This window comes from Schistocerca nitens, chromosome 9, assembly GCF_023898315.1.
Source record: "Schistocerca nitens isolate TAMUIC-IGC-003100 chromosome 9, iqSchNite1.1, whole genome shotgun sequence".
In the NCBI taxonomy this organism is placed as follows: Eukaryota; Metazoa; Arthropoda; class Insecta; order Orthoptera; family Acrididae; genus Schistocerca; species Schistocerca nitens.
This window is the reverse complement of record NC_064622.1, coordinates 396,022,804-396,036,887: the sequence shown is the minus strand read 5'-3', so window position 1 is coordinate 396,036,887 and position 14,084 is coordinate 396,022,804. Positions and strand designations below refer to the sequence as shown.

Here is a 14,084-nt window from a genome sequence, read left to right as displayed (position 1 = left end):
ACTTGTCTAACATTTCTTAACAACTGTGTCGAACTTTGTGAGAATTTCAGTAAAACATTATAAAGTTTATTTAAAGTACTGCAATTTTGCATACACCCCCTTTAAAATAAAATGAAATGTGTATGGTTGCAATAAGGCTGTTATTACAGTTGCAAAAGGTGGTATTAACGTATACAGCTTCATTTTTGATAAATTTTTAATACTCCTTTGCCTTGAATTAGCATACTTCCATAACAAAAGCTAAGACACGAAAACAACCAGGTAAGAAATTTCTGTAACCACCAGTATGACCTTTCCCACTATTTTATTGCAAGAAATTACAACAATAACGATATATTGTCAAGAGATCATCAATGCGCTACTGCTTCGAAACAGCAAATATTTGTAAGATTTAAGTTATAAAATGCACCAAATATGAGCTTCAGTTGAACTGACGATATCAAATATGGCGTCTCCCAAGTACTGCTTGTGTTGTATGGCCTTGCATCTCATTGAGCGCGTTCCTCTTCACGAAGCAAAAGTCTGACTTGCGTTATTCGGTCTCTCGCGCTACATAATGCCGTGGAACGTGAAGTTTCGTGCTGTGACGTTATAAAATTTGACTTCCCCGTCCCGTGTGCATCGCGTCTGTGTGAACGGACTGAAGTAACATTCGCGCAAACGAAGTTGACGCTCGGCGCGGTGGCTGATGGGAGCGACTGTAAACGGGAAATGCTCCCATCAGCCACCGCGCCGAGTGAGGTGTGAATGGAGGCGAGAGCACTCACCGAGCAGCTGCAGGCCGTCCGGCACGGCGGTGAGGTTGTTGTCGCTGAGGCGCAGCGCCCTGAGCGAGCGCCGCGACGCCAGCTGCTCCAGCAGCCGCCGCGGCACCGCAGACAGCTGCGCGCCCGCCAGGCCCAGCTCCTGCCAACAGTGCCACCGTGTCACCGTACACTCACCAAGATGAGAGATCGAGCTTACACGCTGTGCCTGCGCCATTCCTATTTTGATTCCTAATGCTGCGTGAAGATTTGGATGCGCAATACGGCTCCATATATGCTACTCCGCAAAAGCTTAAGAGGAGCTACGTAAAGTAACATGACATGACCACCGAGGGGCAGTTGTGCAAGAGTTGGTAGGCGTGTTGTTACATCTGAAGTCCTTTTAAATTTCACGCCAGTCGCATAAGAGTGGCTCTAGTAGGTATGCTTCAAATATGCGCTGTAACGATTGTGAGCGTTACTTACACTACTCACCATTAAAATTGCTACACAAAGAAGAAATGCGGATGCTAAACGAGTATTCATTGGACAAACATACTATACTAGGACTGACTTGTGCTTACATTTTCACGCAGTTTGGGTGCATAGATCAAAAATGGTTCAAATGGCTCTGAGCACTATGGGACTTAACTTCTGTGGTCATCAGTCCCCTAGAACTTAGAACTACTTAAACCTAACTAACCTAAGGACATCACACACATCCATGCCCGAGGCAGGATTCGAACCTGCGACCGTAGCAGTCGCGCGGTTCCGGACTGAGCGCCTTAACCGCGAGACCACCGCGGCCGGCGTGCATAGATCCCGAGAAATCAGTACCCAGAACAATGGCCGTGATAAAGGCCTCGATACGCCTGGACATTGAGTCAAACAGAGCTTGGATGGCGTGTACAGGCACAGCTGCCCATGCAGCTTCAACACGATGCCACAGTTCATCAAGAGTAGTGACTGTCGTATTGTAACGAGCCAGTTGTTCGGCCACCATTGACCAGACGTTTTCAGTTGGTGAGAGTTCTGGAGAATGTGCTGGCCAGGGCAGCAGTCGAACATTTTCTGTATCCAGAAAGGCCCGTACAGGACCTGCGACATGCAGTCGTGCATTGTCCTGCTGAAATGTAGGGTTTCGCAGGGATAGAAAGAAGGGTAGCACCGCGTCGTAACACATCTGAAATGTATAACGTCCACTGTTCAAAGTGCCGTCAATGCGAACAAGAGGTGACCGAGACGTGTAACCAATGGCACCCCATGCCATCACGCTGGGTGATACGCCAGTTCAAATGGCTCTGAGCGCAATGGGACTTAACATCTGAGGTCATCAGTCCCCTACAACTTAGAACTAATTAAACCTAACTAACCTAAGGACATCACACACATCCATGCCCGAGGCAGGATTCGAACCTGCGACCGTAGCGGTCGCGCGGTTCCAGACTGAAGCGCCAGTATCCCGATGACGAATACACGCTTCCAATGTGCGTTCACCGCGATGTCGCCAAACACGAATGCGACCATCATGATGCTGTAAACTGAACCTGGATTCACCCGAAAAAATGACGTTTTGCCATTCGTGCACCCAGGTTCGTCGTTTAGTACACCATCGCAGGCGCTCCTGTCTGTGATGCAACCGCAGCCATGGTCTCCGAGCTGATAGTCCATGCTGCTGCAAACGTCGTCGAACTGTTCGTGCAGATGGTTGTTGTCTTGCAAACGTCCCCATCTGTTGACTCAGAGATCGAGACGTGGCTGCACGATCCGTTACAGCCATGCGGATAAGATGCCTGTAATCTCGACTGCTAGTGATACGAGGCCGTTGGGATCCAGCACGGCGTTCCGTATTGCCGTCCTGAACCCACCGATTCCATATTCTGCTAACAGTCATTGGATCTCGACCAACGCGAGCAGCATTGTCGCGATACGATAAACCGCAATCGCGATAGGCTACAATCCGACCTTTATCAAAGTCGGAAACGTGATGGTACGCATTTCTCCTCCTTACACGAGGCATCGCAACAACGTTTCACCAGGCAACGCCTGTCAACTGTTGTTTGTGCATGAGAAATCGGTTGGAAACTTTCCTCATGTCAGCACGTTGTAGGTGTCGCCACGGGCGCCAACCTTGTGTGAATGCTCTGAAAAGCTAATCATTTGCATATCACAGCATCTTGTTCCTGTCGGTTAAATTTTGCGTCTGCAGCACGTCATCTTCGTGGTGTAGCAATTTTACTGGCCAGTAGTGTATTTTGATTCCTAATGGTACGTGGAAAAGATTTGGATGCGCAATACGGCTCCATATACACCACTCCACAAAAGCTTAATACGAGATACGCAAAGTAACACGACATAAAGTGACGGAAAAAAAAATCCCAGCACCAAGAAGTAGTTGTGCGAGAGTTGGTAGGCGTGTTTTTACGTCTGAAAGGCGCCCATTTAAATTTCTCGCCAGTCACGTAAGACTGGCGCTAGTAGGTATGCTTTAAATATGCGCTGTAACGATCTTGAGCGTTAGTTACTTTCGAGATGGCACGTAGTGAGTTGATAGTACAGAATCCCTTGAAGACGACAAAGACGCCATTATCAACAGCTTGGAGTTTCAACGAGATCGTGTAGTAGGGCTACGAGAACTTGGATGTTCCTTTCGCAGTATTGCAGACAGACGGGATAGGGATGTAGCCACTGTACGTGATTGGTGCCAGTGGTGGTCACGGGAAGGAACAGTCACAAGATGACCGGGCTCTGGACGGCCACGTGGGGACCGTAGTGTTCGACGTACTGCTGTGGCGCATTGTACTGCGTCTAAAACAGCAGTTAGAGTAGCAGTTGGTACTAAAGTGACACAACGAAGTGTTACATATCGCGGTAGGTAAAAATTGTTGTACTTTAAACATTACAGCACAGTCAGCAATCGTGCAGCCTCGATTGCGGTAGTGAAACCAATCTTTACCTAGGTTTCAGCGCAGATAATTGAGCCTTCTTCAGAAGATAAAATGTGACTACGCCTATTCAGGCTGTTTCAGTTTTATTTCTAGACCATGTCCTCTTAGACAAATTACAGAATCAGGTATACCTTGTGAAGAAGGCTCAATTATCTGGGCTGAAAGCTAGGTAAAGGTTAGTTTCATTACCGCAATCGATGCTGATAGTTTCTTATGTCACCTATCGGTTACTTCAAAGACAGCTCCGAGCCAGGCGCCCTGTAACATCCATTCCACGGACTCCAAACCATTGCCGTTTACTACTGCAGTGGTTCAACTGAGAGCTCATTGGAGGGCAGGGTGAAGATGTGTCTTGTTTTCTGATGAAAGCGGCGTGTGCCTCTGTCTAAGTCAGGGGCGGGCAAAAGTTGCACGCGGCTCATGAGCTCACAGCGCTGCACGTGTGCTGCTCGCGTGCAATCGTCGACCGGGGCAGTGGCGACAGCCGGCAGGTTGCGGCAGTGTAGTGCCAGGCTAAGCTGCGGACGTTGATGCGAAGCGAGCACTATGTAGTGAACGTTGTATTTCAAGAAACGGAGAAGTGGAGATTTGCTATCTTTTAAAAAGTAATGGGAGAATCATTTTCTCTTTGTGCAAAAACGTGAAAATTCGAAATGTTTAATATGTGGCAGTATTCTCGCTGGTCCACGGAAGTTTAGTATTGAAGGCCATTATAATAAATTTCACAAGGACGAGTACAATTTATTGTCGGATTCTGAGCGGATGGGGAATTGACTGAGCTTAAGAAGACCGATCTGACGATACCAGTCGAATCTGTCGTAGTTGGCCGGCCGGAGTGACCGAGCGGTTCTAGGCACTACAGTCTGGAACCACGCGACCGCTATGGTCGCAGGTTCGAATCCTGCCTCGGGCATGGATGTGTGTGATGTCCTTAGGTAAGTTAGGTTTAAGTAGTTCTAAGTTCTAGGGGACTGATGACCACAGCAGTTAAGTCCCATAGTGCTCAGAGCCATTTGAATTTGTCGTAGTTGCTGTTGTCACGAGAGATCTGCGACTTTCTCTCGTCATGTCTCTCATCTAACTGATCTAACATTTTATGGAGCACTGTTTTCAAGTTTTCAGGACGACAACAATAATAGCCCAGCGGTATGTGCAAGTTATAAGACTGCGCTTAATATAGCGAGAGTTGGAAAACCATTTGCTGAATTAATAAGTCTCGGTTAAGAGCAAACATCAGTGATGAAAATTTACGTAACTGTTTGTGTTTCTCTGTATGTAGAAATTTTGTTCCAGATATTAAACGTATTGTAAACTCCACCTGTGATAATTAAATAAAACGTATCGTAGGTAATAGGTACTCTTTCAAACCATGATTTCTTTCAAGCACTCCTACTAACCTTATTGATTCACTCAATAAAGCAAGCTAGGAAACAAAACGCATTACAGAGGAAGGAGCGGACAGAAGGTATGGTGGGGATGGGAGATAAGCGGGTGGCCAGCTTGCCCCTGTGTGCGCGCGGAACACCTGTTAACTGCACACGTGCAAGTGCACCGCACATGTGCAGGATTCCTGCGCGCCCCTGGTCTAAGTGAAGGTAGTGTGTTGATTAAGAGGCCAGTAGAGGGCTTGCAACCAACCTGTCTGCGTGCTAGATATACCGGACATACGCCTGGAGTTATGGTCTGGGATACGATTTCGTAGGACTGCAGGTGTGCCCTCTTGGTTGTCGCTCGCAGCGACCGCAAAATTGTACGTTGGTCTGGTGATCTGACCTAGTGTGCTGCTATTCGTGAACAGCATTCCAGGGATTGTTTTCCAATGGCATAACGCTCGCTCATGTAGCTCTGTTGTAACCCAACATGCTCTGCAGAGTGTCGACCTGTTGCCTTGGCCTGCTCGATCACCAGATCTGTCTCCGGTATAGCATCTATGGGACATCATCGGACAAAAACTCCTGACTCATCCACTATCAGCAATAACCGTTCCTGTATTGACTCACCAGGTGCAGCAGGCATGAAACTCCATCCCGCAAACTGACACCTAGCACCTGCACAACACAGTGCATGCACGTTTACATGCTTGAATTAAACATGCTGGTCGTTATAACGGTTATTAATGTAACACCATATCACATTCGCCTAGGCTTTTATAGCGCTTACATTAACGTGGGAACTTGCAACGTTAAGCACATAAATATGTTTCCTAGACAGATGGATTACCGAAATCTTTTTACTTTATATTAATTGTCTTGGACCCCCCATGAACCATGGACCTTGCCGTTGGTGGGGAGGCTTGCGTGCCTCAGCGATACAGATGGCCGTACCGTAGGTGCAACCACAACGGAGGGGTATCTGTTGAGAGGCCAGACAAACATGTGGTTCCTGAAGAGGGGCAGCAGCCTTTTCAGTAGTTTCAGGGGCAACAGTCTGGATGATTGACTGATCTGGCCTTGTAACATTAACCAAAACGGCCTTGCTGTGCTGGTACTGCGAACGGCTGAAAGCAAGGGGAAACTACAGCCGTAATTTTTCCCGAGGACATGCAGCTTTACTGTATGATTAAATGATGATGGCGTCCTCTTGGGTAAAATATTCCGGAGGTAAAATAGTCCCCCATTCGGATCTCCGGGCGGGGACTACTCAGGAGGACGTCGTTATCAGGAGAAAGAAAACTGGCATTCTACGGATCGGAGCGTGGAATGTCAGATCCCTTAATCGGGCAGGTAGGTTAGAAAATTTAAAACGGGAAATGGATAGGTTAAAGTTAGATATAGTGGGAATTAGTGAAGTTCGGTGGCAGGAGGAACAAGACTTTTGGTCAGGTGATTACAGGGTTATAAATACAAAATCAAATAGGGGTAATGCAGGAGTAGGTTTAATAATGAATAAAAAAATAGGAGTGCGGGTTAGCTACTACAAACAGCATAGTGAACGCATTATTGTGGCCAAGATAGACACAAAGCCCATGCCTACTACAGTAGTACAAGTTTATATGCCAACTAGCTCTGCAGATGATGAAGAAATTGATGAAATGTATGACGAGATAAAAGAAATTATTCAGGTAGTGAAGGGAGACGAAAATTAATAGTCATGGGTGACTGGAATTCGTCAGTAGGAAAAGGGAGAGAAGGAAACATAGTAGGTGAATATGGATTGGGGGGAAGAAATGAAAGAGGAAGCCGCCTTGTAGAATTTTGCACAGAGCATATCTTAATCATAGCTAACACTTGGTTCAAGAATCATAAAAGAAGGTTGTATACCTGGAAGAATCCTGGAGATACTAAAAGGTATCAGATTGATTATATAATGGTAAGACAGAGATTTAGGAACCAGGTTTTAAATTTTAAGACATTTCCAGGGGCAGATGTGGATTCTGACCACAATCTATTGGTTATGAACTGCATATTGAAACTGAAGAAACTGCAAAAAGGTGGGAATTTAAGGAGATGGGACCTGTATAAACTGAAAGAACCAGATGTTGTAGAGAGTTTCAGGGAGAGCATAAGGGAACAATTGACAGGAATGGGGGAAAGAAATACAGTAGAAGGAGAATGGGTAGCTCTGAGGGATGAAGTAGTGAAGGCAGCAGAGGATCAAGTAGGTAAAAAGACGAGGGCTAGTAGAAATCCTTGGGTAACAGAAGAAATATTGAATTTAATTGATGAAAGGAGAAAATATAAAAATGCAGTAAATGAAGCAGGCAAAAAGGAACGTCTCTAAAATGAGATCGACAGGAAGTGCAAAATGGCTAAGCAGGGATGGCTAGAGGACAAATGTAAGGATGTAGAGGCTTGTCTCACTAGGGGTAAGATAGATACTGCCTACAGGAAAATTAAAGAGACCTTTGGAGATAAGAGAACCACTTGTATGAATATCAAGAGCTCAGATGGCAACCCAGTTCTAAGCAAAGAAGGGAAGACAGAAAGGTGGAAGGAGTATATAGAGGGTTTATACAAGGGCGATGTACTTGAGGACAATATTATGGAAATGGAAGAGGATGTAGATGAAGATGAAATGGGAGATAAGATACTGCGTGAAGAGTTTGACAGAGCGCTGAAAGACCCAGGGAGTAGACCACACTCCATTAGAACTACTGACGGCCTTGGGAGAGCCAGTCATGACAAAACTCTACCATCTGGTGAGCAAGATGTATGAGACAGGCGAAATACCCACAGACTTCAAGAAGAATATAATAATTCCAATCCCAAAGAAAGCAGGTGTTGACAGATGTGAAAATTACCGAACTATCAGTTTAATAAGTCACAGCTGCAAAATACTAACGCGAATCCTTTACAGACGAATGGAAAAACTGGTAGAAGCGGACCTCGGGGAAGATCAGTTTGGATTCCGTAGAAATGTTGGAACACGTGAGGCAATACTAACCTTACGACTTATCTTAGAAGAAAGATTAAGAAAAGGCAAGCCTACGTTTCTAGCATTTGTAGACTTAGAGAAAGCTTTTGACAACGTTAACTGGAATACTCTCTTTCAAATTCTGAAGGTGGCAGGGGTAAAATACAAGGAGCGAAAGGCTATTTACAATTTGTACAGAAAGCAGATGGCAGTTATAAGAGTCGAGGGGCATGAAAGGGAAGCAGTGGTTGGGAAAGGAGTGAGACAGGGTTGTAGCCTCTCCCCGATGTTATTCAATCTGTATATTGAGCAAGCAGTAAAGGAAACAAAAGAAAAATTCGGAGTAGGTATTAAAATTCATGGAGAAGAAATAAAAACTTTGAGGTTCGCCGATGATATTGTAATTCTGTCAGAGACAGCAAAGGACTTGGAAGAGCAGTTGAACGGAATGGACAGTGTCTTGAAAGGAGGATATAAGATGAACATCAACAAAAGCAAAACGAGGATAATGGAATGTAGTCAAATTAAATCGGGTGATGCTGAGGGGATTAGATTAGGAAATGAGACACTTAAAGTAGTAAAGGAGTTTTGCTATTTAGGGAGTAAAATAACTGATGATGGTCGAAGTAGAGAGGATATAAAATGTAGACTGGCAATGGCAAGGAAAGCGTTTCTGAAGAAGAGAAATTTGTTAACATCAAGTATAGATTTAAGTGTCAGGAGACGTTTCTGAAAGTATTTGTATGGAGTGTAGCCATGTATGGAAGTGAAACATGGACGATAACCAGTTTGGACAAGAAGAGAATAGAAGCTTTTGAAATGTGGTGCTACAGAAGAATGCTGAAGATTAGATGGGTAGATCACGTAACTAATGAGGAGTTATTGAATAGGATTGGGGAGAAGAGAAGTTTGTGGCACAACTTGACTAGAAGAAGGGATCGGTTGGTAGGACATGTTTTGAGGCATCAAGGGATCACAAATTTAGCAAAAAAATGGCTCTGAGCACTATGAGACTCAACTGCTGAGGTCATTAGTCCCCTAGAACTTAGAACTAGTTAAACCTAACTAACCTAAGGACATCACAAACATCCATGCCCGAGGCAGGATTCGAACCTGCGACCGTAGCGGTCTTACGGTTCCAGACTGCAGCGCCTTTAACCGCACGGCCACTTCGGCCGGCCAAATTTAGCATTGGAGGGCAGCGTGGAGGGTAAAAATCGTAGAGAGAGACCAAGAGATCAATACACTAAGCAGATTCAGAAGGATGTAGGTTGCAGTAGGTACTGGGAGATGAAGAAGCTTGCACAGGATAGAGTAGCATGGAGAGCTGCATCAAACCAGTCTCAGGACTGAAGACCACAAGAAGAAGAATTGTCTTGGGAGGTTTTTCCGTTATTGAATTAACTACTCTGTGGAAACGGACGATAAAAGTGCGGCAACATGTTACCAGAGCCCTCCTAGTAGCGCACAAAAAGCTGGGCGTCTCTTGGCGTGTGGTCAGCATCAGTATAACAGCAAATGGAGCTGGCGACTCAAAACCAGGCAGTTGGAGAAACGGGAAGAGACGGGGTGTGCCAAAAGCGTGCAGTTACTATAGTGGTTCCCTTTATTGCAACAAGGACGAGTGATTAACATTTGAATGACATTACGTGGAGAGAATCATCGGAAAGCTACAGGTACGACGAAGTGTGAGGAGCGTAGCCCAGAAGTTCAATGTTCCTCACAGCATTATGCATTAGTGTGTTCCAAACCACAGAGACTGGCTGCCTGAAGTAGAGGAATCGGTCGACCATGGTAGACCACAGCAGTAGATGACTGCCACATTGTGCAACAGGCAAGAAGGGACCCATGTCAAACATCGGGGACAGCTGAAACCACTTTCTTACATGCCTGCAAGGCACGGAATCTCACGCTCCACATTGGTACGGCGACTTCATGGTGGTGGTCTCTTTGCCTGACGCCCAGTATGTTGTGTTCTGTTGACACAAGCAAATCAGCGGCACTGTATGCAGTGTTGCCAAGAGCCAAGGGACTGGACGAACGAAGAGTGGGGTCTCCTCTCCTTCTCCGATAAAAGCAATCCCAGTCTGGATGTACCATCATATGGTGAGACGTGGGGACAGGTAATGCACCCAGGAACGACGTCAAACAAGATGGTTTTCGTGGTTCAGATGTTACGCTGTGGGGAGCCATAATGTTGCATGGGCATACTGACCTCCACATACTTGAACACGGTACACTCACCATTCAGCGTCATTGTGACTCTGTACTCCTTCCCCATGTGCATCCTTCCATGGATGAATTCGCAGCGATATGATTTTTGTGGATTAGAATGGGAGACCACATCGAACTGCGCAGGTCGAGTAGTCTTGGATCGAGAGGATATTCGACGAATGGACTGGCCTGCCCTGTCCGTTCCCCCATCTTAAATCTGATCGACCACGTATGGAATGCGTTGGGGGGACGTACTGCAGCATGTACACATGCACCAACGACCATCCACCGCGTTGAGGAGGAATGGAACGCCCTACCACAAGAACTTGCCAGTCTTGTGGCTAGCATTGGAGAACTTTGCAGTGCATGCATAGCAGTACGTGGTGATCACACACACCATATTAGGAACCATGTTTCACCATTGGCTATGTTCACGGGACCATCATAAATCGTTTGGCTTAAATATAATTATTGTTTTTGAATAAAAGTATCATTCCTATTCGTCTCACTGCGTATTTCGCTCTGTTACCTTCTGAACTACATTGTAGCAGTTCTTTCTATGCATGGTAAAAGTGTTGTCGAGTTATATGACTTGTCAGTGACACATCACACAAGGTTGCTTTCTTCTTTAAGGTTTGCGCACATATGTAAGTCCCAAATTATTTGACCTGACAAAAGCGGATTTCTGAAATGAGCCAGAACAGCGGCAAGTTCAGCGGATATTTTTTACGGGTCCGGCCTGCCCATATCACGCCGACATGAGGCCCCGTCCGTTGGATCAGTACTGTCCAGAGGTAGAGTCCATTCCTGTGTGAGGCAAACTGACACATTTATTTAATCTTGTCAAGAAAATTATCAGACTGGGGCAGAATGTTTGTTGGAGTAAGACAGGAGTGCGTGGTTCCATCTAGAAGCCTCACTTTCCATGTAGGCTTTAGTTCTTGTAGAATCTTCAGAGGATGACCTGCAGATTTCTATACACAATGTACTGATAATATCCGAGAAAAGTTGCGTGAGCATAACACTGAAAAACCAAACTATATCCCCCTGCAGAAAATACTTAGTACAACGTAAAACCTTTTTGAAATTTAAAGTTCTAGAAAGAGTGAACATCATCAAATATTTTGACAGTAAACTATCCTTTCCGGGAGAAACAGCTCTAGCCACTAGGTATAAAGAACCAATGGGCGCTATAAGTAATGTAATGGAAGCTTCCATAGTCCAGAAGGACGCGAGAAAACGACTTGAGACCTTAGTAAGACCTGTGTTGTGCTACAGTAGCGAAGCCTGGGCAATAGACAAAAGATGCGAAAAGCTAATAGCCTGTGAAATGAAGTTCTTGAGACGAACAGCTGGTCACACTAAATGGGATCACAAAAGGAATGGTGAAGGACCTGGAAATGGAACCCATCACAAATTATATACAGACCTACCAAAACAACTCGAGAAAACATCTACAATGCATGAGCTCAGAGGATCCAAAAATCCTAGTTACATATCATCTACATATATGCATACTCCGGAAGCCACCGTTTTGTGCATGGCGGAGTCTACCAAGTACAGCTAACACTCATTTCTTTTCCTGTTCCAATCGCGAATAGAGCGGTTGTCTAGAAGCCTCTGTACGAGCCCTAATTTCTCGCATCTTATCTTAGTGGTGCGTACGCGAAACCTACAACCCTAGGGGCGTAGTATCGCTGGGTTGACCAGCGAAAAGATGGCTACAGGACCTCTTAGACGAGACCATAACAGGTCAAGAGATCTAACACCAGGAAGGATGATGATGATTCGTGGATGCAGGACTGCGGTGCAAGCTCAACAGACCAGATGCCATAGGCGACGGATTTCAGCAACTTCGACTGTCTCGCCGAAAGTACGTTGTACTCTGCGGCGATTTTAGGTAATATTTTACTGTAGTAAATTTCTCGATTCTGAAACTCGTTCATATCGAGAGCAATTTACCATCGATGACAGTGGAACGAATATTATTCCAGTCGCCAGCCCTCTCCCCCCCCCTCCCCCCGCCCTCACGAACGTTTGCTGCTGAAATTTTAACTGTTTACAAGACATCAAACGTCTATACATGTGAGAGTGCAGTCATAGTTCCAATTATCAACTCGAAAATTAAAGTTAAGTAATTAATGTTTTGTTTCTTTGCTGTTAATATGTCTGCAGTCACAGGACACGTTTAATTTCCCGCTCTTCAGTCCCGTAGGACGCAAAAAAGGGAAGCCAACACAGAATTGCGCAGCCCATTGATAAAGTGTCGTGGGGTAATTTGTTTTCGGCGGCAGTGAAAATATTAAAACTGTCACGCCAGTCTAAATGGCTTAAAAAAAAAAAAAGTCACCTGTATTGGTCTGACACACACGTGCAACGTGGTTGGAGAAACCGTGGTCGACTGGCACGAAGTTACGTGACGTTAGTCAGAAAATGGCAGCCAATAGAAAAGCGATAAAATCAGGCAGAAGAGGTAGGTAACATGTCTTTGGAATTTCCGAAGTCACTGAGGTAAACCTATTCAGGTTGGTTTGTAGAATCTACGAGTCTTGAGAAAATATGATCGACACAATCAGGAAGAGAGTAAGGCAAGAAACGTGAGTGAATCAATCGGCTTAACATCTCATGCGTCAAAGTTGTTGACAAGAATAATACGTAGAAGAATTAGAAGAAAATTGGGGTGTTTCAGATGTTAGTACAATTTGGAGTGAAAGGAGATCAATGATAAGATTCGCTGGTGAGACTCCTATCCTCAGTGAAAGTGAAGAAGAACTGAGAGACTTCCTGAATTGGATGAATAGTCTAATGAGTACAGAATATCGATTGAGAGGAAATCTAAGAAAAACGAAAGTAATGAGAACAGAACTGAAATTAGCGATGAACTTAACATCAGGACTGGGGACCACGAAGTAGAGGAAGTTAAGAAATCCAGGAAGCGAAACGACACATGGCGGACAAAGCAAGGAGAACATACGGAGACTAGCACAGGCAAAGGGGACATTCCTGGCCAAGAGAAATCCGTTAGTATCAAACATCGGCCTAATCTAAGAAATTCTAGGGATTTGAAGTTTGGAGCACAACATGGTATGATCGTAAATCGTGGAGTGTGGGATAACTAGATAAGAATAGAATCGAATCGTTTGAGAAGTATGCTGTAGGACGTTGATCGTTAGGTGGACTGATAAGAAGTAGGGAGGCACTCCATAGAGTCGGCGAGGAGAGATACATATGGGAGATACTGACCAGAAGAAGGAACAGGATAGCAGGGTAAGTGATAAGAGAATAAGTTCCATGGTACTGGGTGGTTATAATTAAAGTACAACTAACCACATTATCGAATGGTAACGAAACTTGGGAGATACTCTAATGTGTTAATGCGGAACCGATTTACGCTGGAAAAAATAGTTACAGTTTGGGCCACTAGATGCAAATATGGGTCTGTGAATGCAAGAAAGATTCACAGGAAAGTTTTCCACATGTAGTCGATTAGGAACAGCACTGGGCAGAAAAGATGAAACAAGTGAGGAAGGCATAATGTTGATTTTATTATTAACCACCACTTACACAACTTGATTAATATGAGCATTGAAGATGTCAACGAGATGCTGTACAGCGCCAGATTTGCGCCTGGTGGCCAAAATTGGCACTAATTTTTTCCCAGCATAAATCAGTTCTACATTAATGCATTAACATATCTACCCAGTTTCGCTGCCATACGATAAATTCAGTCCACACTGGACCACTGTGAGTAGCTGCATTCTAATTATAACCACCCGGCAATAGGGGATCTGTAGAAGGTAACAACTCTAGGGGGAGACAGAGAGTG

At 45.0% G+C, this 14,084-nt stretch overlaps 1 protein-coding gene across 1 annotated transcript in view; it reads right to left on the bottom strand.

Moving 5' to 3' along the window:
• Nucleotides 1-14,084, bottom strand: part of LOC126203380 (chondroadherin-like protein) — a 219,421-nt gene that overhangs the window by 91,488 nt on the left and 113,849 nt on the right. The window contains exon 5 of the mRNA XM_049937677.1: nt 768-906. Coding sequence (XP_049793634.1) covers nt 768-906 — 139 coding nt within the window. The remainder of the gene's footprint in view (nt 1-767; nt 907-14,084) is intronic.